The following is a 25,064-nucleotide window of genomic DNA, read 5'->3' on the forward strand; positions in this document are numbered from 1 at the left end:
GTCCCTGTCGTCAATGGTGGGCCTAGTGGGTGGTGTGCTCGTGTCCTTGCAGGATTCGTAGGTCAGACGGGCTGGCTTCCAGTTCCTCTGTAGTCTGCAACCCTGTTCCGATGTTGCTGGTGCAGGGAGTTGAAGGGAGTGGACGAGAACAATAAATCAGCCAAGAATTCGTGCCTCAGCCTCAGAAGTCAAAACTGGGAGGAAATAAATTAGATTACTATAGTAAATACTGATTTTACATTGTTTGCATGACACAAATTCACTATATCAGTCGATTTCAATCGTCGGCAAGGCAAAGACTAATCATCACCAGCTTCGTCTGTACAGAGAACGTGAGTTGGAGTGCATCAAAGAAGCTCGTAGCAGACAGATGATGAAGAGACCTGAAACGCCGTCCTGCTCAAGCAAGACCCATACGCCAAGGCCAAGCAAAGAAGCAAAGCATTCACCTTCACTTCACCGCCCACCAGCGCATGTTCATCGCGAACACCAGTCGCATGGTCGGGGTCGCGCGATAGGCCCTGATTGGCGGAGGTCCACGCGACCACGCCCATGGACGGCGTCGGCATGGCCGGTGACTAGAGATGTCCGAGGAGCGCCAGCCGATTGGTGTGTGTGCTTCTAGCCTCCCTGGCGTGGCGTTCACGGCGACGGGCGCTGCCGGCCCGGCGTCGTTGGGAACCGAGACAACGTGTGCGTGCGGAGGCCTCCTGCTCCTGCGAGAGCGGCAGCTTGGGGCGAAATTCGGACGGCAACGGCATGGCCGGCGGTGACGACGGAACAGCCGGGCCGGCGTCGTTGGGCAGCCAGCTGACGAGCGAGCGCCAGCTCGCCTACAGGGACGTCCGCCGATGGGTTTGGGGCTGCAGGTGGCGGCCACGGCGTGTGGTTGCGCCGACGATGTCAGCCGAGTGCCCGGGAGGGGGCGGTGGCGAGTGGCATGCCGACCATGGGGGAGGACGCGATACTTCACATACCCTCCGGGGTAGACGGTAAATGAAATACCGTCCACTCCGGATTGCCTGAGAGACGTCGGATGGAACATGTGCGGCCAGGATTTTCAGCGCATACCGTTTCTTTTCTTTTCATTTCTTCTTTCTTCTTCCTCGCGTTCCTCGCGCGCTTGATCGGTCGCTGTTCCCCTACAAGGCTACGACTCCGGTGGCGCAGGTAGCAGCGGTGAGAGATCGCGATGCTGGTGGAGAGCGCGCCGCAAATGCCAAGGTCAACCACCTATGTTTGTGCCATGGCCGGTGGATGGAGGATCGACCGCCTTCGGGTTCCCCAGCCAGGCGGCGTGGAGCCGTTGATACGGTCATGCGGATGAATGCCGGCCGCCGAGGTGGGATGGGCGAGGATCTAGTCTCTGTACTTGGTCCCTGTCGTCAACGGTGGGTGGTGTGCTCGTTAGCTCGTGTCCTTGCAGAATTCGTGGGTCAGATCAGATGTTGCTGGTGCAGAGAGTTGGAGACGCCGACCTCCAGTTCCTCTGTAGTCTGTAACTCTGTTTCGATCTTGTGCAGATCAAGGCAAGGAAAACGCTGCGAGATAGCCTTCGGTTCCATGACAACGATCTGATGTTGAGGACAGAACAATTGGATGCTCCACAGATACTTCAGAGTTCAGAGTGCTGTGATGATTTGGTCTATGTGGTGCAAGTAGAGTGATTGTCTCCGCTTTCAGTTCTGCCCAACACCTTGAAACCACATATCAGAGCTTGGCATCTTATTATGTTTCCTAGGTTCCAATTTTGTAGGAGCAAGTTGCATGTGAAGAGCAGGCTTTGTTTACCGTCTGTTCCAAAAAGTTCCATACTACTCCATGGTCGGTAAGTGAAATACTGATCACCACTGCGGTGGATGCTAAACCGGGAACTGAAATTAAACCCATAAATTAAGTTCAAAATTTATCGGTCCCTTTGTTTGTGCCAGTCAACTTTGGATACAGAGTTTCAGTAAGCAAACAATGCAAATAACCGAATTCTTTCTAAAGTCTTTGGATACAGAGTTTCGGTTCAATGAGTCATCCAGCCTCTATGGCCCTAACAAAAAAAAAGTTGTCTCCACATCGTCCATTGCATGCTGTTCTGCTAACACAATGACAAGGGCAAATTTGGTCTCAGTTAGCTCATGACCTCCTAGGGAAAATTACCGCACCAAAATAGAAAAAAAAGGACAGTATGTGTAACAGAAAATGAGATTCCTTGTTTCAGTTGGCTTTTTGAATAGCCCATGATATATGCGAACCAAAAAGAAATCAATTGATTCTTGCTTCCAATTTTCACAAAAAGGATCTCAATACTCAAACTTTCCTCAGTCAGTCAGCCAGTCTGGAAAGATGCTTGAGAAATAAGAAGCACTTCTGGAGCGACTCAGGTGTACCATTGTTCTGACATGTATGTATCTGTATTGTTGATGAAGTTTCTGCCAGCTTCATGCCAGTTTGATCAGTGAATCCTTTGGGTTGTGTTTGTGCCAGTCGTTCGTTAACTTGTCAATGGAGCGTCGTCGTCGTCCCCGGCTGCGGGGCTTGCTGGCTCCTGCTTCCCAAGCTAGTAGCTAGCCCGGTGCCTAGGCACGGCACCGGCCTGGTGCGCGACCTCCCGGCCGATGAGGCGCCGCGGCAGCGGAAGCGCCAACGACGCGACGCCCTATCTAAGCAGAAGCGAACAACGTCCGTGTCTATGCCGCCGTTGGCAGCCATGCCCGGAATTGTCAGGAACCAATCCGCAGTGAACCACACAGCCGCTGCGAGGGTTGCACCTTGCGGCCTTGCGGGCACCTCTTGTCTCCGCCGGTACCGTCCTGCGCGGCCGGCGAGGAGCTGAGCTCAAGGGCGTTTCATCCGGAACGGGGCCATCGGTCGGACATCGGAAGCCCCCATCGATGCCTGTCGCCGGCGACGGGAGGGGGGAAGGTTCTTTATTTTGTTTACGGGGTTTCCTGAAAAATAGGATTCACCCCCCAGATTGGATCGCGATTATTAATTAGGGGTTTCTGAACAATGGTGTGCCGGTAGTTTATATATAACGCCCTAGTTTGGATCTCAATTAATAATCGCGATCCTATATTTGCAGAAAACCCCCTATTTTTTGCAAGTTAATCCTTCTTCGGCTCCCTGGCCCTTCTCTTTTCTTCTTCTTCCTCGGGCGCTCGACCAGTCGCCGTCCCCCTCGACGTCGACGATTCCGGTGGCGCAGGAAGCCTCCGTGAGAGCTCGAGGAGGATCTGACGTCGCGCCCCTGAATGCCAACCTCAACCACTCCTGTTCTTGGCGTGGTTGGTGACTGGAGCATCGACCACTTCGGGTTCCCCATCCCGGCGGCGTGGAGCGCTTGATGCGGATGAAGTCCACCGAGGAGGGATGGCCGTGGTCAAGTCTCTGTACTTTGTCCCTGTCGTCAATGGTGGGAGGTGTACTGGTATCCTTGCAGGATTCGTTGGTCAGATGTTGCTGGTGCAAGGAGTTCCTCTGTAGCCCGCAACCCTGTTCCAATCTTGTGCAGATCAAGACATGGAGAACGCTGCCAGATAGGCTTCGATTCCATGACAGCAATCTGATGTTGAGAATAACAAATGGATGCTCCACAGATAGTTCAGAATTCAGAGTGCTAATGCTGATTCAGTCTATGTGGAGCTGCAGGCTTTATTTACCATTTGTTCCAAAAAAAGTTCCATACTACTCCATGATCGGTAAATGAAATACCGAGCACATCTATGGATGCTAAACCGAAAGCTGAAAAACAAAGCCATGGATTAAATTCAGAAATCATCAGTCGTCCCTTTGTGCCAGTGAACTTTTGATCAAGAGCTCCCCCTGGAGCAAACAGTGCACTTGAGAATTGTAACCCTTGCTGTAGTGGACAACAAAACCGACGATTGAGCGTCATGCCTGTCCAACCAAAACCACAATTCTTGTTTATAATTCCAATGCAATATGTTTACCATAATCAACAATTATCCATGATTGCTTAAAAAGCAGGATAACATGATTCGTCCGAACCAGCGTTTGAGAATAATGTTTTTTTTTAAAAAAAACGTTTGAGAATAATAATGGTAATGGAAGCCATCACGTATTCACCTTGATCAGCATACAAAAGGACAATCAATAAAACTGTCTGGAATTTAACGGCTAAAGCCTGTCGATGCTTAACTCCTGTCTCCTGTTATATTCCTTCTGAGGGGCAAAATTCAGTGTTGATTTGCACAGGAAAAATAAATAAAAATTGTAATGTTCCCACATTCACTGAATCCATCATGATCGCATTTGCAAATCCACATGTTATTCCAACACTTGGAGGCTTGGAGCCATTGCTGTACAATGTGGTAACAGGAGACATAGACAATTGCATATTAACTCATCATATGCTATGGTGACACATTAGACCTTCAATGCGGACTGCTTATCACTCTCGAAGGGTTTTTAGTGGCGAAATAACCCCCATTAACAAAAAACAGAGTCGTTAGGGTAAGCTTGAGTCAAACTAAACCCACAAGAACAAACAGCGCAGAATAATTTTGCAACAAGGGTTGGGACTTCAGATGATGCAGTCAGCACTGATGGAGCCACAAGAAATCAGCCAGCGATTAGAGCCTCAGCCTCAAAGCACAGTTGTCTTTACATTTCTGTGTCACTGACACAGAATCAGGATGACATCAGTCAAATTTCAATTGAATTACATACATCATTATATAACTATTATCACCAGCTTCCTCGAGGGGCTTGTGGCACTTGTTGAACAGCAGCCAGAGGGTTCAGCTGGACAGAGAACGCAAGTTGCAGTGCATCAAAGAATGCTCGTCGCAGAGATGATGCATGCTGGAACACAGTCCTGTTCAAGCAGATTCACACGCAAGCATTCACTTGATCATTATATATTCGTTAAAGCATAAAAACAAACAGGGTGTAATGAAAAGTCGACGGCTAAGTCCTTACCTCTTCAAGCCAGCAGTTTTCCTCCGGAGCACATAGATTGTCGAGAACAGCAGTGAGAACAGAAGCATTAACTTGCCGCTTGGTAGAACAATATGTATTTTACCAAACTTCAAGCGAACCGAATGAAACCACCAAAACAAGGGATCAAATTGATTTGTGAAGTGTTGGGTAGAAGATTGAGTGGACTTTACTTGGACCTTTTTGAGGCTGTCGTGCAGAGGAGCTGTGCTTGGAGCATCCTCATGTAGCGATGGTGCTGAGTCATTTGTAGAAGTGGAAAGGTTTTTTTCTGCTGTTTGTTTTACCCCTTCAACTGTGGATGGTTTCTTATTTGCAGCTGATCGCAGTGCATAAAGCTTTTTTAGTAGGTCCTGTAAGGAAATATTAAGAAACACTAGATGAAAAGGAATGCAACAGCAAATCTTACCGGAAAATGCAGAATAATGCGGTGGGATTTCAGAAAGAAGTATCAAAGTTTGCATTAAGTTAGCACAAACATTATTTGGAAAGATGTAAAATCCCAAGCCAGCATGAAAACATGATTCATAAACTTTTTTTAAAAAAAAGGAATCCATTCCGCGTTAAAAAATGATCTGAGATCTTAAACATTCATGGTTGGCAAGGTACCTGACGGCCTTGCTCAGTCAGCTCTGCTTTTTCCGCCCATGAGATAGCAGTTTCACTCTCTTGGGAGACAATGCAAAGGAATGTTACTGTATACAATTCTGCCACTTCAAGATACTGCTTGGTTGACATAACAGGTGTAACAACAAAACCATTTAAAGAGATTTCTTGTCCTCCATTCAAAACATAAACTTCATCATTTGTATATCTCCATTTAGCAAGGTACTCCTCAAAGATTGCTCTAAGCTCTGATCCAGATCCTGCTGCCATTTGCATGGTAGCTCTATGAAGAGAAAGATAGAAGTCATTGACACACACACACACACACACACAAAGGGATACAGTACAAGTAAGAATTAAGCATATAAGACTTCTGTGTGAAAAATTACCCGGTAAGGAAAACTTTGGCAGGTACCGATGCCACCGAACCAAACATCGTCTTAAGCTGAACAAACATCTCAGATGTCCTGCGAAATTTAGCATAGCATGTTAAAGACGGAAGAAGTTAGAAAAAAAACCATACTAGCAGCTCTGCAAACATTGAGCAGGAAGAATATTCATAATCTACATTTAGGGAAACAATGCTTTTCCTTCAGCAAATCTAGATTCCATTGGGATAGCCGATACTTTGTTATTTTTAGACCATCGTGTCGGCACTAATTTCCTTATCAGCAGTTCATCTTATTACAGTATGTATATAACACCCTAAGTTTGTTTCGGGCATAATGTATTACCATAATAACAGTAAATGAACAGGATTTACCTCCTGAGTTCTTTAAGTGCCTGGACAAGGACCATTCCAGCTGATTCAAGAATATCTAAGAGTTCGTCACGGTCGCATTCAGTCTCCAAAGAAACTGTGCGTATTTGATCGGACGCAGATAAAACTGCCGATACTGCCTGCTCAAACAATCCGCTGAGTAGATAGCTGCGCCATGGCAATCGATAACCAGGTCAGCAAACAAACCACCATCTTACTCCCTTTTCGGATAAAAAAAAATGTAACCTAACATGCATAGTTGAAAACACAGTAGCACATTACGGCTAACTGCTCAAGCAATCGTCAAGAATACAAAGAAAATAAAGTTCCAACAAAGTCCCCGGTGTGATGAACCAATAACCATGTTAGCTAGTGAGAGTTAAGCTTGCCGTCCTTCTAGAGTTCCAAACCTAACCAGCCAATTTCATCATCAATCATCATAGATTGGTAACCATTGTAGTGTGTATTAGTGTAACAGGAACTAGCTGACAAAAAACAAAGTAACAGGACTGGTAATGAATTTCCAAGCACCGTCAAGGACTGCCTCAGGAACCTAATTACCAGGAACCGCAAGGTAGAAGAAAAATAAACAGAGCCGAAGCAATAAGGAGAAGAAGGTAGGAGGAATCTTACTCCTCTGCGTCGTCGATTTGCTTCCACAGACCCGATTCCTGGGCAGAGGCCCCCATGACTCGGTCCTCCCGCCTCCACTGCACCTCGAAACAGGGGCACAGCTACCGTGGAGCGTAGGGATCAGTCGAATTTGAACCCACGAGAGGTTTGTGGGTAAACGAGTGGAAATTGCAAGCAAGCTATAGGGTTCCTCACCACCAGAAGAAAACCAATTAATTGCAGGGCTCCGCGCCGATTAGATAGCTATGGGGGGGGTAGCGGCGAGGGTGCCGGCGGCGGCGACGAGAGAGGGTTCCGCTCGGGTGGCGGGCGTGCTCCGGTCCGGCGGGCGGCGGCGGAAAGGGAGCGAGACGCGGATAGCTTGACGACGAACGAGCCGAGGCCAGGCCTCCTTACAGGTGGGGGGTGTCATCGGAGTAGGAACCGTATGGGCGTGGCAGGCACTGCATGGGCCTTGTGTGTTGGATTTCTGCTGTTGAGCCGAAAGCCGCGAGCCTGCGCGAGTGGGCCGATCGTCGACACGCTCACCCAACATCAAGTCAGAGCTACCACTCAATGGGCTGACAGATGGGCCAAGCTAAGCGCAACAATACGATGACAAAAGTCAGCCCACAGATAAGATTACAAGAAAACAACAAACAAGATACAGCCCAAGAGAAGACATCTGACAGGCTGCCTGAGTAAATAAATCGATTATACCCTACACAAAAATCGGCTGACAGCAGCAACAGCAAAAAACAATTAGGGGTTCCGTACTAATAACAGGTAAGAAATTTGGGAGTCCCTCTCTCTCGAAGAAAGAAAGAAAGCACGAGCAAGGTGAGAAAGCAGCAGATTCGATGTCCTAGAACCGCAGCATCTGGTGGCGTAGATTTCTCCTCTCCTAGGGTGGAAACGCGCAGCCAAAAGTACCTGAACCTGACCGGAATGTCATGCTGCATCTTATCTTTTTTCATTCAGGTCATGAGGTCAGGTCAGTCGCCGAGTCTTGGCGTGCACTGGTCTCGTCGTGCACATTGCATTTGCATCAGTGTCCTCGCCGGATTCAATCGGTGGCTGGAGACATTGTCCTTGTCCTGGAGGTGAAGTCACCGACGGCCGGACTGGAGACTCGAGCTCCTGCATCGATCTCTCGCGCTCGGACATGAACGATACCTTACGGCGCTAGACGGATTAGCAAAGATGAGCGGTTCGTCGTCTAATCGCGTCAGAAACCAGACGTGTGCTTCTCGCGATGAGGTTGAGAAGAAGCAGAGGGTGACGACGACGGGCCGCGCGCTCGAATCTCGCCGACCGTGGCGGCCCCGTCCACACGGCACCAATCTCGATGCGCGGCGGGTTCCTCCGCCCTGCTCGCGTTTAAAAGGCGCACGCGTCCCAAGTCCCAACCCATCTCCTGCCACCGAGCGCGCGCCGCAACCTGCCAGACAGCGCTCGACAAGCGGCGGCACCCAGGCTAGAGAGGCCCGAGCCCCCAGCCCCACATGGCGATGACGCCGCCGCCTCCAGCTGCTGCCTCGGCCGCCGCCGCCAAGGCCGGGGCGCACAGCGTCTTCGTGTACGGGAGCCTCATGGCGGACGAGGTCGTCCGCGCCATCCTCAAGCGCGTCCCGCCCGCCGCCCCGGCGCTCCTCCCGAACTAGTACGCCCCTGCCCTGAGCCCCTGACCTCCCCCCTCCTCCCACTCCCCTTCCGCTTTTCCCCGTTTCCCTGCCGAGATTCGCGGCCGCGCTGATGCGCTGACGCCGTGGCGATCATCTTCTCTTTGTTTTCTGGCGCCCGCCATCACGAGATGCTCTCTGCTTCCGTCACCGCGTGCGTTTGACCGACCAGTAGATCAGTGTTATTATTTCTTTTACAAGCTGCAATCATTCAGTGATTCGCCGATCCGTGGAGTGGATATGGCCGCCACGCACGCCAACAGAGAAATTCATATATTGATTTTTTTTCCTGCAACCTGCAAGTTCAGTTTAACATGCCATGGCATTATTTTTTGCAGCCACCGGTTCAACATCAAGGGCCGAATTTATCCAGCGATCCTGCCCGTCGAGAGCAAGAAAGTTGCAGGAATGGTCTGTCAATTGTCACGCACCACTCAACCCGTAGCTTCGACCCTACACCAAACTCTTGCTTGCTTATGCTGATTGATCTGCAGGTTATCATGGGTGTTACTGACGAAGAGCTCCAAGTTCTGGATGCATTTGAAGATGTGGAGTACACGAGGACAAGAGTGGAGATATCATTAGCTGTAAGTATAATCAGAGCCTTATAGGCAAATACTACAGCATGCTAGTAATAAATTTCTTGACAAGTGAAACACTTTAAGTAAACTTGCCTAGTACTAATTTGGCTGTTTCCAGAAACCCTGATCGCTGACCTGAAACGTTATTACCAGTGTCGTTGTTACTGCTTTAGTCTTCCCTGGAGCAGTAACTACATGAGTGGGCATGCTTTTCCTCATTTCTTAACCCTAAAAAGCCGTGCCAAATTCCAACGGGAAAACCATTTCTCGTTGTTTTGATTCATGTTTCGCCCGGGAATAGTTGCACTGTTTGCCTGCTCATATAGATTGTGCTCTGCTAAAAGAAAGGTGGTTTTGCGTTGTAGGACTCTTCGGAGAAAATGCTGGCTGACACATATGTGTGGAGTGATGCAGAGGATTCAAATCTATATGGCGAATGGGATTTTGAGGTAAGGATGTTTCCATTCATATTATTCCCGTTTCTAACAGTCGTGGGGCATTCATCAGTCTTAGTATTCTGGATGTTTCATCCCCACAGCTGATGCTGATCCTTGTGAAAGATCTCTTGTACTGAGCTATTCTCATCAGTAGGAATGTAGGATGATGCGGCTTACGTTATGGCAATAGGATAACTACAAAATCCTTAGGACCTCTAGGAGATCATATTCAAAATGCTGAACAGTAACAGCTATCACTTTCCTTAAAGTTCTTGTGGAACCTCACTCTGTCTCCATGTGATTAGCTCATGGAGCAAAATGTTCAACTCCTGAAAACATAGACCTAACCCCAGCAACAATATTACTAGCCCCTATTTTAAGGTGAAACTAGTTGTGGATCATGTATTCATCAATACGTTTTCCATGTTCTCATCTATTTACATTACACCCACAGCACAAAATGTGCTATTACATTTTCATGTAGGCTTCAGTTTTCTAATTTCAAAGACCGTGACTTCTCTGCAGGAGTGGAAGAAGCTACATATGAAGGATTTCCTCACGATGACCAATGGTTTCATGCACGGACTCGAACAGCCTGAAGCGAAGACCCGGGTCGAGACCTACCAGACATTCATGCAACAACAGGAACATCCTACATCGGAGACCCAGGTTGAGGGTTGAGACCTGCTGTTCTGCTGGTCGTTCTCAGGAAGGATTGTACTAGCAGTGGGCTGTACCTGTGCTATCTGTAATAAGTTGCCTACATGATTTGTGAATAAGATCTTTATAGGATCACCGTATAAAATATCATGATAGTTACACATGAAACAAAATTTCCTCCGAGAGATTTCTTTAGATCCTGTGTCTTGCACTAATGCATTGTTTTTAGCTATTCCAAGTGCTGAGAGTTTACTGCCAAAATCAGCCAAATTATTGCCTGTCTTCTGGGAATGGTTGGGTGCTTCCTGATTTGTTTGTGTTCATGCTAATCTGTGGCTTCAGCCTGCAATGACTGTGTTGTTTGCGACCTACCACTGTCAACTGTCTGAGATCTCAAGTATTGCTAAGCCATCTGTGACTCCGGAACATAACTGAGCTGCAATCTGGGCCTAAATGAAACTGACGGGGGGAAATAAGGGAGAAAAGGTTCTCAACTTCACAAAATTCCTGGATTTGAGTGATCTTCTGCAGACGGAAATCAAGGAAAGCATTATTTGTCACCTTGTGATTATTCACCGGTAATTGATCAACTTTCGAAGCTCCATCTGTGGCTTGGTAAAGTTTGTGCCATCTTAAAGATAATCTCACAATTCCCTCTAGTTCAGTGAAAATGTGTGTTTGTCTGATCTGATACAAGAGTTCTTTCATTCAATTCCTGAATAAGATGTACACTTGGAAGGAGCACATGGTCAGCGAAGAAATTCCCATTACGCTCAGATACGTGGAGATCTTTGACAGTGGCATCTAAATAGCCGAAGCAGCAGTGTTTACAACAAGCATGCCTTTTCTCATAGTACATCTTTCACCTAAGGTAAGCTTCAATTACCATCCCTACCTCTCTTCCATGTGAAGAAACCTACACATATGAACAAAAACACTACTAATCCATCGAGCCATTTGCTCTCAAGGATGTAAACTGGCAACACATCTACACAACATTGTGCCAATGCACGCCTTTCACCTACCACCGTTCAGGTGATGCCTACTAGGACCAGCACAGCACAGCATGTATGGACCGGCAGGTTAGGTCATTCAAACTGGTCATATGAACCATTAGAAGGGTTACCGGAGTTCTGATCGCAGCGAGCCCTCCAGGCGTTCCCACCGTCTGAGCTGCTGCAGGCCTGGTTAGGGAGAATGTTGTTCCCCAAATCACCATCCAAGCTCATCTGCTGCACTTCCTGAGGTGACAGGATCCTAATGCACCTCACACAGTTGACAAATTCCCTGCATGAGCAATAGCATTTGTTAGGACAAAACATTGGCAAGCCAGTCAGTAATACGAATGCATTTAGGGTTGTTCATATTTTCATTTATAATTCATCATTCCTATTGAGCATATACCATATCGTCAGTACCAGTTACAGAAGAAACACAACAGTTTTACAAATTGATCATCATTACCATATTTGTATGAACTTCTAAACTAGATACTTCGGACTGAGTTTTTTTGTTTTAAATATATTGAAGTACAATAAGACAGAGCTGAACTTACTCCCATGGGTCATCACCAAGAAGTAGGATGTCATCCTCATGATCCTTGTAGACAAGTTTCCAGCCAATTCTCTGCCGTTCCTCAAGTTGCCCCTCAATACTGAACATACGAGCCAGAGCATGCTTCAACTCATCATATCCAGAATACTGACTAATGTCGATGGACCGGCCAACAGCTCCACGTTTATACACCTACAAGAATTTCTAGGTTAGACAGAAGAGGCAACATGAAAATGTAAAAGCAGCATATGCTTCAGTTTATAACAGTTCTAGCAGAAAATACTATTATGTTTTGCTAAAAATTTAAGACTCAATGTAACATATTGGATTTAGGTAAAACAAACAGAAAAGTGCCAACCTTGGTAAATGTTCTCCTCTTTAGAGGAGGAGCAGGCAGCCAAGAAGTTTTGTTCAAGAATCCACCGTCGTTCATAGCAGAGTCAAATGAATTGAATGCCATATCCGACGCACCAAATGACTGTGAAACCATGGATGACGATATTTCTTGCTGACCATCCTTTGGGATCCTGTAGTTACCATCAATGTCTGTTGAAATATGATTCTGATACTTGGAAGTATCAATTCCATTTGACAAGAAGCCATCTGCTCCCATGGGAAAACCAAGCTGACCATCACTGTTTATTCCAAAAAGTGCATTATTACATGGATCTGCACCCTGAATATCAGTCTCAGGTGGCGCATCTTTGAACATGTGCTGCTGATTGAAGTTAGACATGGGGAAACCTTGATGTAAAAGTCCATCCGTTTGGGAAAGCCACACTGAAGTTGCTGATGAAGCTGTTTCCAGATAATCCGTCGGGGGTGCACTGTTAACCAAATTCTGTGGTACAGGCCCTGGATTTGGTAACTTTGAAGCCATCACACTTTGCTTGACATTAGAATTCAACTTCGGCAATTCCTTAGTCGATCTCGGTGCTGCCGTAACAGCATCAAGGGAGCTTGGTATTGACATAGGGGCAGTAGACTGTGGCACCTTCTCATTGTTGATCATGCCGCATTGTTGGTTCCTACCGAGGATTGGTTGAACAAGATGGTTACCATTAGCCGATGATGGTGATGTTGAGCAGGAAGGGATTTCCTCGGTAAGTACAGAATGTGTGGCGCCATTTGCAATCAAGGGACTTCCAGATACTGAAATGGCATTAACTGATGTAGCTGGAGGAATGGCAGCATGTGATGTATCAGGGAACCCAACATGCTTCTGCGGAAGCTTCTGCTGTGGCTCTTGTTGCATGTGTGGTGGTGGTGGTGGTGGTGGTGGTGTCTGTGATGGAACTTTGGTACTTTGTTGAGGCATTGTTTGTTGCTGGGAAAGTGATTGAGAGTTTGACAGCTGCTGCTGCATATCAAGAATCAACTTTTGCTGCTCTTGGATTAGAGGTAGTTGTGCAAGAGTAACAGCTGGTTGTGATAGCAAAGACTGCTGCTGCTGTTGCAATTTCTGTAACAGTTGCAGCTGAAGCTGTTGATCAGACAGTTGCAGCTGCTGAGCTGCCAGATTTGGCACTTGTGCAACCATCTTATTTAGTTGTTGCTGATTTTGCTGCTGTTGCTGCAATTGCTGCTGCTGAAGTAAAAGCTGCTGCTGTTGATGTAGCAACTTTTGTTGTTGATGTTGCTGCTGCTGCTGCTGCTGCTGCTGCTGCTGATGGTGCAGGAGCTGCGGCTGGCTGGTAGATGCTTGCTGATTTTGAGTCATGGATTGTGGTTGCTGCTGCTGCACTTGATTCTGGACAATCACCTGAGCCTGGACAAGATTGGTTTGAGATTGGCTCAATGGAAGTAGTTGGTTCATGGACTGTTGTTGCCTCTGCAGATTGCTGGGATCTTGAGTCTGTTCTTGCGGTTTGGTGCTCACACCAAGCTGATTCAGAGGGAGTGTTGCCTTGGACAACTCATGGACCGGCTGCATTTGCTGAGTAAGTTTGGGAGAACTAAATTGAATGCTGTTCTGCTGCAGAATCTGGTTCTGCAGGCATAACTGCCTAGAGAGATCGGCCGCACCGAGATTTTGCATGCTGGGGTTGCTTAGTGATCGTAGGTACTCAGACTGCATTGCTGTATTTGCAAATGAGGAGTTCTGCTGCATATTCATGTTCATCCACTGAACCAAGCTCAGACCAGGCATTATGGTGTTCTGTGTCTGTGGATCCTTTATACATATCTCCTCACCGAGCCATGGCATCGCCCTCTTTAAGAGATTCTCCATTTCTGAAGACTCATCATCTGCCAAGTACACAGTGGGGATCATTCATTACACGTGCATACTATAACTTCAATTCATCCTTATGTGTCAGGAATCAGAACTACTCTTGAAACTCAAAAATAAATACAGAATTCCATGAATAGCTCAGCTATAACTGAAACAAGATTACCCAGAATCAAATTTTGGTTCCATTTACTTTGCTAGTCTAGCTATATTAAAACCTCATAAGTTTACTTATAAATGTTTACTGTTCGAAAGTGATATCGTACATGCCTCCTAGTTTCATTATGTTATCTGTTCTAAAAGGAATTAAAAACTTTGAGCTACTTAGATACGACCACATTAAAAAAAAGGATGTGCACATAAGACTTGTATCACCAATTTATGGCATATGGTCATGTCAGAAACATAATAAACATATACTATAACCTTATATAACGCACATGAAAGATTGACATGATCACTACATTGACTACAGCCTAAAGGTCGTAGTCCCAAGGATGTAGTAACTGAAGCTTGACAAAGTGTCCCTGATCTACCAAATTCTCTAAGAAACAGAAAAGAAATCCTGCTATTTAATTAGTGCTGATGTAAGCACCAAAGCATACCTAGCTGTCTGGGACGTTTTGAACCAAAAAATGGTGGAGGGCATATGAAAAATGGAGCAGCAACTGGTTCAATTTCCCAGATGGAAACCCTGTTCCGCCTTTCTCCAGCTGCAGACTCATCCCAGCCAACCTATTGAAAAACACAACCTCCTTAGGTCAAAAAAGAATCTCCGTACCAGCTACCGAGAAGGGGAAAGCGTAATTCATAGGATGCAACAAATTAACTAGAAAACCAACCTGTAGGTTGCGCCATTGCGAGTTTTTCCATCTTACTGGATCTAGATCACTTATGCCAGTTATTGTACCCATGTACCTACAAAATGTCAACATAAAGGAATGTGAAAAAGACTGGAGATATGAAAGAATATTCAGAACCCATCATTGACAAAACAGCTAGATTTGGTTTCTAGTAATAATACGAAAGGACCACAAAAACCATTTTTCATTTGTTAAAAAAGGGAAATTGAAAAAAATGAGGTAATCAAGAAACTTGAAGCAGAAAAAAAACTAAAGCGAGTGACATATACCTTCTTGTGCCTAATTCCTCAGTTTCAAACATCATGCGGAAGCGCATTCCTAAAGATATTTGATTACCATAGAGTGCCTTCTGATACTTAGCAAACGGTACAACAAACTCTGTAGGACTGGCCCTGAAAAATACAAAATTTGAAGTTAAGATTTTGACAGAGCATTCACTAGGAATAAGCTCATGTATAGTAAATATTAGACATTAAGTCAAGTCAGAGCTCACCTAGGATTATAAAATATGGTAAATGGGCTATTGTTCGCAGCAGCATGGGCTGCAGCAGCAAGAATTCCTATATGCATGCTGTCACTTGAAAGGACGGATGATGATATGTTAGTTGGCTGTCTGTTAGCACGCCTGATTCCTAGTAGAAGTTGCTGCTTTTCATCCCTAAAAAAATATAACAACAAAATCAAAGAGGAATAGTCAGTGTTGAATAAACCATGAATGGAAAAACCAGTTTTGACCTCTGATGATTTTTTTTAGAGCAAACTTCAAAGGTATCAGAAGCTGTGCTGTACCTAACAAAAATCACAGAATCACCAGCAAATAATCTCTTGCCACTCACAAAAAGACTCCAGCCAGTGGTAAGCAGATGTCTTTTTGGCTGACCTGTTCATTCCAAAAGATGGGATGGTTAAACATCCTGAGAAGTTTCTATATGTACGAAAAAGATATGATCATGTAAAAAAATTTGTATGGAAATTTATTTTTCAAATTTGTGCACAAGAGCTACAATGCACAAGAAGACGACTGCCAAATGCATTCAGAAATGAATGTGAGCATAACTAACCACAAGTATTCAACAAAGACATCAAAAATTACATGCAAAACTCCATTAAGGTACTGATCATATAATTTCTGTCCAAAAGATTTCCTTGATGCTGCACCCTTTTACCTCGATATATGTGACGGAATGTCCATGTGCTATCATGTAGATCCCTGGCTTGTATCTCTTGTGCGGGTGGTTGCATTGAGAAGTCCTAAAGAAGGATGTGAGTACTTTTGATTGCAATGATGAAGAAAATGCTCAAAATCATGTGGACTCAAATCTTTGCATACAAGGGGTGGGAATATCTTCTCAGCTGCTCGACGAGGCACAGAGAAACCTCCATGAGTGCTTGTATCACTTGCAGTCAGTGTCTTACAGAAGAACTCTGTTTGAGGCCTTGGTTGTTTCAGAGCTAACTCTGATAGTTGCAATGCCTCCTTTCCATACTGATCGTCATTCACAATCAATTTGAAATACAGAAACCTTGGTCAATACGTGAACAAAAGGTGAAATGAAGGGGGGGGGGGGGGGGATTGGATGGCAAACCAGGCGTGGCACTGGATACTTACTGAAGTAACTGGCTGAAGAGTCATTTGCGCATATACTTCATCTGTTTCTGGATCCGCCTATGAAACCCCCAAAAAGATCCTTTTAGCATAAATGATCAAGCAGAAGACAATAAAATGAGGCATAGCTGCATATTACATGTAAAGTGACGTTATGCAGAAGGCAAATCAACTTTGATGGAAGATTTGGGTAGCTCGGAACATGTCCATCAACATCCTTTTGCATAGAAGCAGCAACCTGCAATAAGAAACAAGTATAAATCTCAGACTCGAAACAACTCAAGCATAGTCTGCTGAGATAAAAAGATAGAAAAATCTCCTTCTGAATAATAGAAAAATCTCCTTCTGAATAACGCAGACATAAATTTACATAGTATCGTGGGCAATCAAGAATGAAATAAGTATACAAGAAAAAAAAAGCAGCTGAGTGAAGACAATTTAACCAGGTTGAAAGTATCTGAACACCAGTAAAACGATACCCTCTACAAGCCAAATGAGAAAGTTGTGATGGAAAGTGGTTGGGATTTGGCAGCACAAAACACAAGTAGATACATTGCATCGAATAGCTATTAAAACCACCATGTGCGATGAAGCCAGCTACCAATCATAACTGAAAAGGTTCTATTTTCTTTCATTGAGCAGAAAGGAAAGGGAAAAACAAAATTGGCACCTCCCAGTGCTTGCATTCAGACGGAGAATCTTTTCCACATCCAAACATGTGATGACCCATCCTCTAAACTTGCTCCAAACAAGCTTCTTTGGTGCCAAATCCACGAAAGTTGCAACAGAGGTTACTGAACACATCACCTATAACAGCTAGAAATTCCATCGTACTTGGTTGCTTCATCCACCAAACGAAGAAGCAAGGGAATGGAGCAGCACACCAGAAACCCATAAAAAGAGTGGGGGCAGTAGGCCCATTACTCCCAACTACTTTGGCCATAAGCCAAAAAAAATGGCAGGAAACAAAGCAAAAATACTAGCAACCAACTGAACAGGTATTACAGACACAGCTTATTCACACAGCATATCCTCTCTCCCTCCCTTTCTCTGCCAGGTAGCCGATTCATATTAAATGAATTCTTATTACAAATGTACCGAGGTAGTACGGATCTTGCAAAACAAACGGAAAATAATCATATTATGGAACAAGGGTCTGAAATACAGAACAAATATGCTTTAAAAAAGTCATTAATGAAACATTCGGAGGAATAAATTTATGATATAAAACATATACTCTAATAGCGTTAAGCACTATAAACAGCGAAAGATTCCATCAATTTAACTGGCACCACCACTCAGCAAAATGAAGAACAGCAAATCAAGTCACATCCCTGATACTTTTAGCAATTAAAATTTGACAGAAACAAATCTTCACCTGTCAAGACCTCAGAGGGCCCTCAAGGACTAAAATGTTTTCACGCATACATCAAAGCAAAATTTGCCAACTAGAAAGCATCTAAAAAGTCATTGCACATGAACAAGTCTGACCACATGGAAAAACTCACAAAAAATATCGCAAAAGAAGTGGGCAACCAAGGAGCCATGAATCGGCACTAGCAAGCACGGGGGCGCTCAGAGAAGGGGCTTCACCTGCTCGCTGTGGCCTTGGGGGAAGTAGACGACGAGGCTGCCCGCCGGCGGCAGCGACACCAGCGGCCCCGCGCAGGCATGCCACAGCTCCGAGTTGATCGCCGGCGGCTTCTTCTCCCCTGCAGTACAACGGCAGCATCAGTAACCGAAGAAAAAAGGGGGAACTTTTTCCCCCAAATTCCGCCGAAAACACGGGGACCCAGAAATGCATTCGACCCATTCGACCGTCGTTTGGCGTCTTCCATGACGCCGCCAACCGGCCACCGCCATGGCTGCCCTCTCAAGGATCAACGCTTTAAAAAGAAACTTGGAACACTCCTAGCTCGCCAGATTGGTCTTCTGAGATTTCTGAGACGCCGAGGGGCTTAAATGCAGAATAATCGTGCACTTTTGTCCACGTTCGCACTGTTCTCCGCCGGCCTCCGGCGACGAACGCGACCGGCCGGCGACGTCTTTTTCGCACATGTACCCCTTGACTATCCAGAAATCACAGAAACCCAAACGTTTAAAATACATTGGAAAAATCGCGCCCTTGCTACAGCAGCAACGACGCCCAAAGGTCCAGGGGAAAAACAAAAGGCACTTTCCAATTCCATCACGCAATAACTCGATATATCAGGGACCAAATAGCAAAAACAAGACGGCACTATTCCATTCCATTCCCTCCCCGCCATTACCAAAGCTCCTACCTTCACATCCGCTCGCCGCCGCTGCCGCCACGGCGGCGGCCTGCGGCCCGATGGAGCTCGCCGGCTGCTGTTGCTGCTTGATCATCTTCTAGTCTCCGACCACCCGCCCGCAACCGAAGCGCTAGTCTCGCCGGCGAGCTAGTGAGCTCAGCGGGCCCCACGCATGGCCGGCGCCGGAGCAGGCCCGTCCCACACGACCGCGCGCGCGCGTGCGCGTGTCCCCTCCGACACGGGAGGGACAGGGGAGCAGGCGGGGCGGGGGAGGAAGCGAGCACAAGAAGGCAGCCAAGGCCAACACCGGCCAACACGAAGACCAAAGACTTGTTTGTCTAGGCCAGGGAGGGCGAGAGAGAGAGAGAGAGAGAGAGAGAGAGAGAGAGAGGGATGGAGGGGAGGCGTGGGTATCCGCGTAGGGCGCTGCTGATGCTGCGGTGTGCTTCTCTCTCCTCTCTCCTCTGTTGAAAACCTTCCTCTGCTTCCTCTGCGCTGCGCCGTTTCTTGTTTGCTTTGGGTGTGCTTCTGCTGGCCTCGGGGAAGTAAAAGTTTTTTTTTCCTAATTGTTTGTGTGTGAGGAGAGAGAGAGAGAGAGAGGAGGGACAGAGGGAGGACGGAGGGGGGAGGTCAGCTGCGCCTCTTTCTTTCTGCCCGGTTTTTACTATCCTCCCGTTTTGTTCTTTGTGCGTGTGGGACCTTCCATTTTTTTCCCCTCGGTTTTTCTTTATCACTTCTTGTTCTTGTTCACGGTGTGATAATCTTCCTCCACTAGATAGAAAACAATCATTTTCAATAAATTTCGTGAACAATCATCTTATACTTCTCAAAAGTTTAAATAAAATGTGAAATATTCGAACAATCTTATTGGTCGAGTTTAACCTCCACGGCCTAGTTGACCTCAGGCTGTCCTTTGACTTTAATTGTTTTCGCTAGATACTTTTGTCGTTGTTGTTGTACGTTGATCCAGTAACTTGTTCCTTCCCGTTCAAGTAGGAGTACGTACCTTTTTTGATCCTCGAAAGTTAAAGTGAACTCAACTTTACTTATCCGTTTCACCCTCCAGCGATATATTGCTAATAGAACCATTAACGTGTGCTTGTATGCCAAAAAAGCCCTTCCAAACTCACACGTCCTAGTACGTGGATAGTCGTAGCCGCTAACATTGACCATGGCACTGGAAGGTTTACCACACTGGCTGGATGAGTTGGCAGGTTAGGTGAGGGGGACCAGGCGTGATGGCAATAACACAAGGAAGAACAAAACCACATCCTGTACGCAATAGAAGTCACCGTGTTAGTGCAAAACTGCTTTAATCCATGAACGTACTTGCAAAGTAACAACACATGAAAAGTCAACCAGGAAAGTGGAAACCCAAGGATCAAAGAAAAACTTTTTTTCTCTTCCCCCCAAATAGTAAAAGGAAATGGAGAAGGCAAGCCTTGCCCTTGTATATAAAAAAAAAGGTAAGCCTTGCCAAAGAAAAACAAAAGGGCCACTAGTTCAACCCCAACACAAGATGACACAGACCGTTGTTCTGCAGTGAACAAAACATGAGACACATTCCATGTTATCTGCAGCCTTGTTCCAATAACCCCTTTAAAATACTCAAATTTCTAGGTTCTGCAATTTAAAAACCAGTGCCTTTCAAGTTTCACCAAACCTATTCTCATTTTTGTAGCTAGGCTCAAAAGCCGAATATTCATGCACGGCTGGGTGGGCCACACACAAAGGGCGTGGGCCTCGATAATTGGGGATGGCAGCCAAAGCAAAGCCGGGAACCCGGGCATGCATCTGCAGCGGCCAACTAATCTGCTGTGGCCTCACCTCACCAGCTCCATCATTGATCCGCTCGGATCAACCCCTCCCCCATGTGCTCCGCCCTAAACTAACCACCCACTTGGAATTAACAAGGTTACCTTCTCCCTCCCTCCCTCTCCATCTTTTGTTAAAAACAAAGGGCATCTTGCAGCTGCCATGGGAGGGGGAATATTATTGTGATTATTAGGAGCATGATTGCCTTCGCCTAGGAAGCTAACCTGTGCCTAGGGCAAATCGGCGTCCTTAGAGCAAGAACAATAGTTTAGCCTGCTGCCGACTACAGGAGTTTGCTATGTCATATAAAGTTAATATTGTACCGACTACAGGAGTCTGCTATGTCATCTAAAGTTAATATTGTAGTCAACAAATATAATAGATTGGCTATTATGTTGGCTAAAAGAGTGTTGTGTAATTAATATTAGACCCACTTGCATACTCTCATTCTCTCACCTCAGTATGGAAATTTGTGCTATAGCCAGTTATGAGCTGGCTACTATCCTACAGCCAGCTCCTTCTCTCTCTTCTCTCTTCTCTCCTCCACCTCAGCATAAATATAATAAAATAAGGCTTATAGCCAGCTGACTAGGACTTATTGTACCTGCTCTTAGGCATTAAGTGCTCGCTAATGGTGTCGTCAGGTTGATGGGTTAAAGTGGCTTGACTGTCTAATCAGATTGTTTGACTAGTGGTATATGGCTACATTATATGTAATCTGCGACGTCGATATGCGTAAGGTTTAGGTTGGAGCATAATTTCTCGTCGTAACATGTTCTGTTTGTAGCCGTAGAGTTTACATATTATAATTGATTTTAGCAAAATAAGCTAGAAAATAGAAACTACGAGCAGATATGGTTATCATTTTGTAAAGAAAGAACGGTCGAACACGTAACGGCCATTTGATACTTTAGAATCAGCTGATTATTAAGACTACCGGTACATATTTTAAATTTAGCGGAGTCAGGCTGCTATATTTGTGGTCATGCACTGGTACCAGTAGGATCTTCGGCCTAACCGAATTACCGGTCCCTAAATACGAAAAACCAACGAACCCTCGGCAGAAATAGAAGCACGCGGAGACAGGAAGGCACGGCGCGCGGCCCACATCATCGTCGGCCGCAAAGCATCCCGGGACCGGCGTGCCCGCGGCGGACACGGCACGTGGCGAGCTCGGTACGGCCGACGACCGCGTCGCCGGTTGGCTGGGGATCCCCTGCGATCGTTCTGTCGTGCTGACCCCCGTGCGTGTGGTGTGAACGCCCGGCCGCCGCACGGGCGCGAGTGCCATGGCGCGGACGCTTCGTGCATCCACTTGCGTCGCCGTCGAGGACCTCGTTTTGCTCGAGCCACTCACGCCCGCGCTTTTCCGGGCTTGGCTTTTGGAGGTCGCTTTGCTTGTGGCATTTTCATTCTTACCTGACACACAAATGACAACGTGGACAAAGGCCCTCATTGTTCGTCCTCGGATTATTTGCGGAATCCAAGCAAACGGCTGTTCATCCTAGTACTGTTCAACAACTGAAAAAGAAGAGAGCTTTGATCCAATAGTGTAGGCTAGTACGCCGGGTTGTAACTGTCCAACGCTCCACTCTCATCTAGCACGTCCCAACATGAGTATTCTTTTAGGATTTTTTTAGACAGATTAGTACTACAGAGTAGTCATTAGAATAAACCAAGGTGCCGCTAATTAAATTTGTTAATTAGCAAAATATGTCGCATGCACATTAATGCATCAAAGCTTGGGAAGGGAAAAAAAATCCGGCAATAAATGCATACAAACCTTGGTAAGGAAAAAATATCCAGCAATTAAATGCGCGTGCACATTAAAAAGGAAATGCACTTATTTTAGGTCAGAGAAAGTACCTTCTAAGATTGTGGCGCACACTGATACTCACCGTGTCACTGCAGCTAACTATTTGCCTTTTTTTTTTCCTCCATCTTTTCTCTCCCCTCCCGCTGCATGACCCGCATGTAAGCGCGAGAAGAGCCCATGCTTAGCTACAATCCAAATCGCCAAGCAACTTAACAACTCTAGGATTTTAACTCTTTAGTAAGAATCACAGTATACTTTTTGAAGAGTACTCTCTCTGTCTCCTAATAATAAATTGTTAGTCGTTTTGATTTTTACGGACAGGAACCACTGAGGAGCCACCACAGCTCCGACTTAACAGATCAAGTGACGACGCAATTCAGGATTCAGAGAGGGACTCAACCCCTTATTTTCCAAACTTAATCCTCCTGAAAAACAGGTCTCCACTTGGAAACACATTCCCTAAACCCAGGACGTCCAAGTCCTATCCTGTCCACGGAAATGCGTTGCTGACGTGGTCGCTGCCGTGTCTGTCGGGCCCACGGGACACCACACCCATGACAGCGACCGTACTGCAAAAGTTTTTTTTCCTTCTCCTTTTGCAGTTCATGCTCGTTGGCTCGTCTATTTTTAGCAGCTTTTTTTTTAAAAAAAACCGAGGCACTCTACTACGTGCTGTGCTGGCTTCTGGCCTCTGCGGTTCCCCAGAGGCCATCTGCTCGCGGGCGGCTTCCCCGCCGTGCGATCCTCCCCTCTCTACATCACGCCCGTCCGTGCTGCGCCATCGGATGCTGATGAACGCCGTCCAGTTCTTTATCACGGACGCCACCGTGCCACGCCCTAGTATTATACTGTGTACGAACAGTACAGTAGAAACCATTTTTGTTGCGTGCTGGGGGAAGCACGAGGGCGTGGGCCCGGCGCCCCGAAAATGCGCGTTGTGGGCCCGCGGGGTTTGACCAGGTGGCCCGGGTGGCGAGGATTCCTGTCGGGACTGACGGGACTCCGGCGAAGCTCGCTCGCTCTCTTTTTTCCGTTTCACTACGTGGACATTCGTGTCAGCACCCTGACCGGGCCCGCGGTGCAGCGTGCAGTCACCTACGCGTACCCTAGAGCCTCCACGTAGAGTATACAGCCGCAGTACCAAGACATTATTGCAGGAAACTTGAGTACAATTAAGCAACTTGAGCTATGAGTCGCAGGCTCTCAGCAATCAGAGCACCTTTCATTTCACCAATTAATATGAGGATCAAGATGCATAATGCCAGCACCATTAACTTGTACGTAGTTGTTTGTGCATTGTAGCATACTACAGCATGTACTGTGGTGTATACACGTATTTGTAGCTTGGGGTGGGTGCTCTACTGTACGTATGTGCCGGCCCCAGCAGTGGCCGGCTGGGTACCTAGCGATCGCGATCGATGGGAGAAGATGCATGGGCATGGGCATTCCATGTGAGGCCGTCATGCATGTGGAGGATGCCTTTGCGTTGCTTGCCACCACCCAACAGAATGATCAGCCGGATGGCGTTGGCATGGCATGGGGCCGGGCCAGTAGATACATACGCCGAGCCAGCCATGTGCAGCTAGGCGGCCGGCCGCCCGTCTGACTTTTGTTCCGGGCCCGTGCCAAGTCGTCCCATCTGGTATTCTGGTCCACCTGCGTGCTGCTACTAGAGTGGTGGTATTCTCAAGCTAGGTTTTTCAGATGATTGCGTTGCTTGCTTGCTTCCAAGTTGCATGCGATGCAAAGTTGAAGAAGGTCAGGTCCGGGCTGGCTGGCCGCTTGGGACGGCTGAACCGTCACCAACCTGCTGGTACGGGATGCATATTGGAGCAGCACGCACGGATCGGAAAAGGCAAGCAGGGACATCATTCCAAGATTCATTCCATTGCCGCCCCCTTGCAATTGGCGTACCAAAGAGGCCAGCACAAATTTGGAACCAAAGAGGAGTCGAAATTTTATATGAAGGATAGCGTCACTCTTTATCTTATCTGTGGCGTCGGATTAGCAAGAAAACCGGCGAGATCAAGGAGAAGGTTCCGGTGGAGCTCCCAGGCGGCCAGCGGCATGGTATGCAGCATGTATTCTGACGCCTTCTTTCGGTTCCGGCGTGGAGTCGTCATGACGCATGCTTTCCCACCCCATCATCATCAAAAAGGGGTCGGAGCTTTCTGCTCCTAGAGGAGTGTATGTGCTAGTATTATATTGCTTATATTAGCAGTAGAAAGGGTGCAGGTATAAACTGCGGAAAAGGCATAGATTCCATCCGGACCTGCCCCGCGACCCGAGATCCGAGGGCATGTTTTGAGATTATGACCAAGGTTTGGCGAGGCGAGAGAGAGAGAGGATGGGCAGCCGGGGCCCTGGGCATAGGCTGACGCCACGAAGGGTAGCCGCCGCAGCAGCGGCGTGGAGGGGGAGAGCGTGGTTCCTCAAGGCGGAGGGAGCAGAACAAGACGTAGGTGATGAGTAGATGCGACGGATGAGGGCGTGCGAGGCGAGGGAGGTGCGAGGGCCGTAGCTGCTGCGCTGCGGCCTCTGCCTGCCCGCCCGGCGTCGGCATTCGAGCCCCAGGGACGAGCTGCGAGCAGCAACAGACCAACAGTGCAGCACGCG

At 46.9% G+C, this 25,064-nt stretch overlaps 3 protein-coding genes across 7 annotated transcripts; 1 reads left to right on the forward strand and 2 right to left on the reverse strand.

Annotated features, from left to right (window-relative positions):
• Window positions 1-4,263: 4,263 nt before the first annotated feature.
• Window positions 4,264-7,388, reverse strand: LOC112888365 (protein APEM9). Of its 3 annotated transcripts, XM_025954570.1 has the most exons (8): window positions 7,148-7,388; window positions 6,953-7,053; window positions 6,323-6,487; window positions 5,949-6,026; window positions 5,563-5,842; window positions 4,936-5,306; window positions 4,706-4,831; window positions 4,264-4,625 (listed from the first exon to the last, which is right to left on the reverse strand). In XM_025954570.1, coding segments are annotated over exons 2-8 (1,077 nt in total). In that variant the 5' UTR covers window positions 7,009-7,053; window positions 7,148-7,388; the 3' UTR covers window positions 4,264-4,624. The 3 variants fall into 3 exon arrangements, with proteins under 3 accessions (XP_025810355.1, XP_025810353.1, XP_025810354.1); XM_025954568.1 differs by having other exon boundaries at window positions 4,319-4,831; window positions 7,148-7,387; XM_025954569.1 differs by having other exon boundaries at window positions 4,319-4,831; window positions 6,953-7,387.
• A 939-nt stretch (window positions 7,389-8,327) lies between these two features.
• Window positions 8,328-10,488, forward strand: LOC112888707 (AIG2-like protein D). Its single transcript, XM_025954999.1, has 5 exons — window positions 8,328-8,594; window positions 8,952-9,024; window positions 9,108-9,200; window positions 9,560-9,643; window positions 10,157-10,488. The coding sequence occupies exons 1-5, from the start codon at window positions 8,437-8,439 to the stop codon at window positions 10,310-10,312; spliced, it is 564 nt and encodes a 187-aa protein (XP_025810784.1). The 5' UTR covers window positions 8,328-8,436; the 3' UTR covers window positions 10,313-10,488.
• A 442-nt stretch (window positions 10,489-10,930) lies between these two features.
• LOC112888706 (auxin response factor 19-like) lies at window positions 10,931-19,413 on the reverse strand. 3 transcript variants are annotated; one of them, XM_025954996.1, is made up of 14 exons: window positions 18,827-19,413; window positions 18,138-18,256; window positions 16,684-16,782; window positions 16,548-16,604; window positions 16,269-16,424; window positions 16,105-16,189; window positions 15,728-15,818; window positions 15,432-15,596; window positions 15,208-15,330; window positions 14,918-14,993; window positions 14,681-14,810; window positions 12,204-14,092; window positions 11,847-12,037; window positions 10,931-11,578 (listed from the first exon to the last, which is right to left on the reverse strand). In XM_025954996.1, the coding sequence occupies exons 1-14, from the start codon at window positions 18,909-18,911 to the stop codon at window positions 11,380-11,382; spliced, it is 3,465 nt and encodes a 1,154-aa protein (XP_025810781.1). In that variant the 5' UTR covers window positions 18,912-19,413; the 3' UTR covers window positions 10,931-11,379. The 3 variants fall into 3 exon arrangements, with proteins under 3 accessions (XP_025810781.1, XP_025810782.1, XP_025810783.1); XM_025954997.1 differs by lacking the exon at window positions 18,827-19,413 and adding an exon at window positions 18,354-18,372; XM_025954998.1 differs by lacking the exons at window positions 18,138-18,256; window positions 18,827-19,413 and adding an exon at window positions 17,215-17,582.
• Between the last annotated feature and the right edge of the window lie 5,651 nt (window positions 19,414-25,064).

Source organism: Panicum hallii, chromosome 4 (assembly GCF_002211085.1).
Source record: "Panicum hallii strain FIL2 chromosome 4, PHallii_v3.1, whole genome shotgun sequence".
Taxonomy (NCBI): domain Eukaryota; kingdom Viridiplantae; phylum Streptophyta; class Magnoliopsida; order Poales; family Poaceae; genus Panicum; species Panicum hallii.

What these genes read in the sequence shown, in the direction of transcription:
- LOC112888365 (XM_025954568.1), bottom strand. Translation starts at nt 7,008, where the DNA reads ATGGGGGCCTCTGCCCAGGAATCGGGTCTGTGGAAGCAAATCGACGAC. An exon ending in CAAATCGACGACGCAGAGGA is followed by an intron (nt 6,488 to 6,952) that starts GTAAGATTCCTC and finishes GCCATGGCGCAG; the next exon opens with CTATCTACTCAGCGGATTGT. An exon ending in GCCAAAGTTTTCCTTACCGG is followed by an intron (nt 5,843 to 5,948) that starts GTAATTTTTCAC and finishes TTCTCTTCATAG; the next exon opens with AGCTACCATGCAAATGGCAG.
- LOC112888707 (XM_025954999.1), top strand. Translation starts at nt 8,437, where the DNA reads ATGGCGATGACGCCGCCGCCTCCAGCTGCTGCCTCGGCCGCCGCCGCC. An exon ending in GAGTGGAGATATCATTAGCT is followed by an intron (nt 9,201 to 9,559) that starts GTAAGTATAATC and finishes TTTGCGTTGTAG; the next exon opens with GACTCTTCGGAGAAAATGCT. An exon ending in ATGGCGAATGGGATTTTGAG is followed by an intron (nt 9,644 to 10,156) that starts GTAAGGATGTTT and finishes ACTTCTCTGCAG; the next exon opens with GAGTGGAAGAAGCTACATAT.
- LOC112888706 (XM_025954996.1), bottom strand. Translation starts at nt 18,911, where the DNA reads ATGATCAAGCAGCAACAGCAGCCGGCGAGCTCCATCGGGCCGCAGGCC. An exon ending in ACCATATTTTATAATCCTAG is followed by an intron (nt 15,331 to 15,431) that starts GTGAGCTCTGAC and finishes TGTATTTTTCAG; the next exon opens with GGCCAGTCCTACAGAGTTTG. An exon ending in AGAGGAGAACATTTACCAAG is followed by an intron (nt 12,038 to 12,203) that starts GTTGGCACTTTT and finishes AAATTCTTGTAG; the next exon opens with GTGTATAAACGTGGAGCTGT.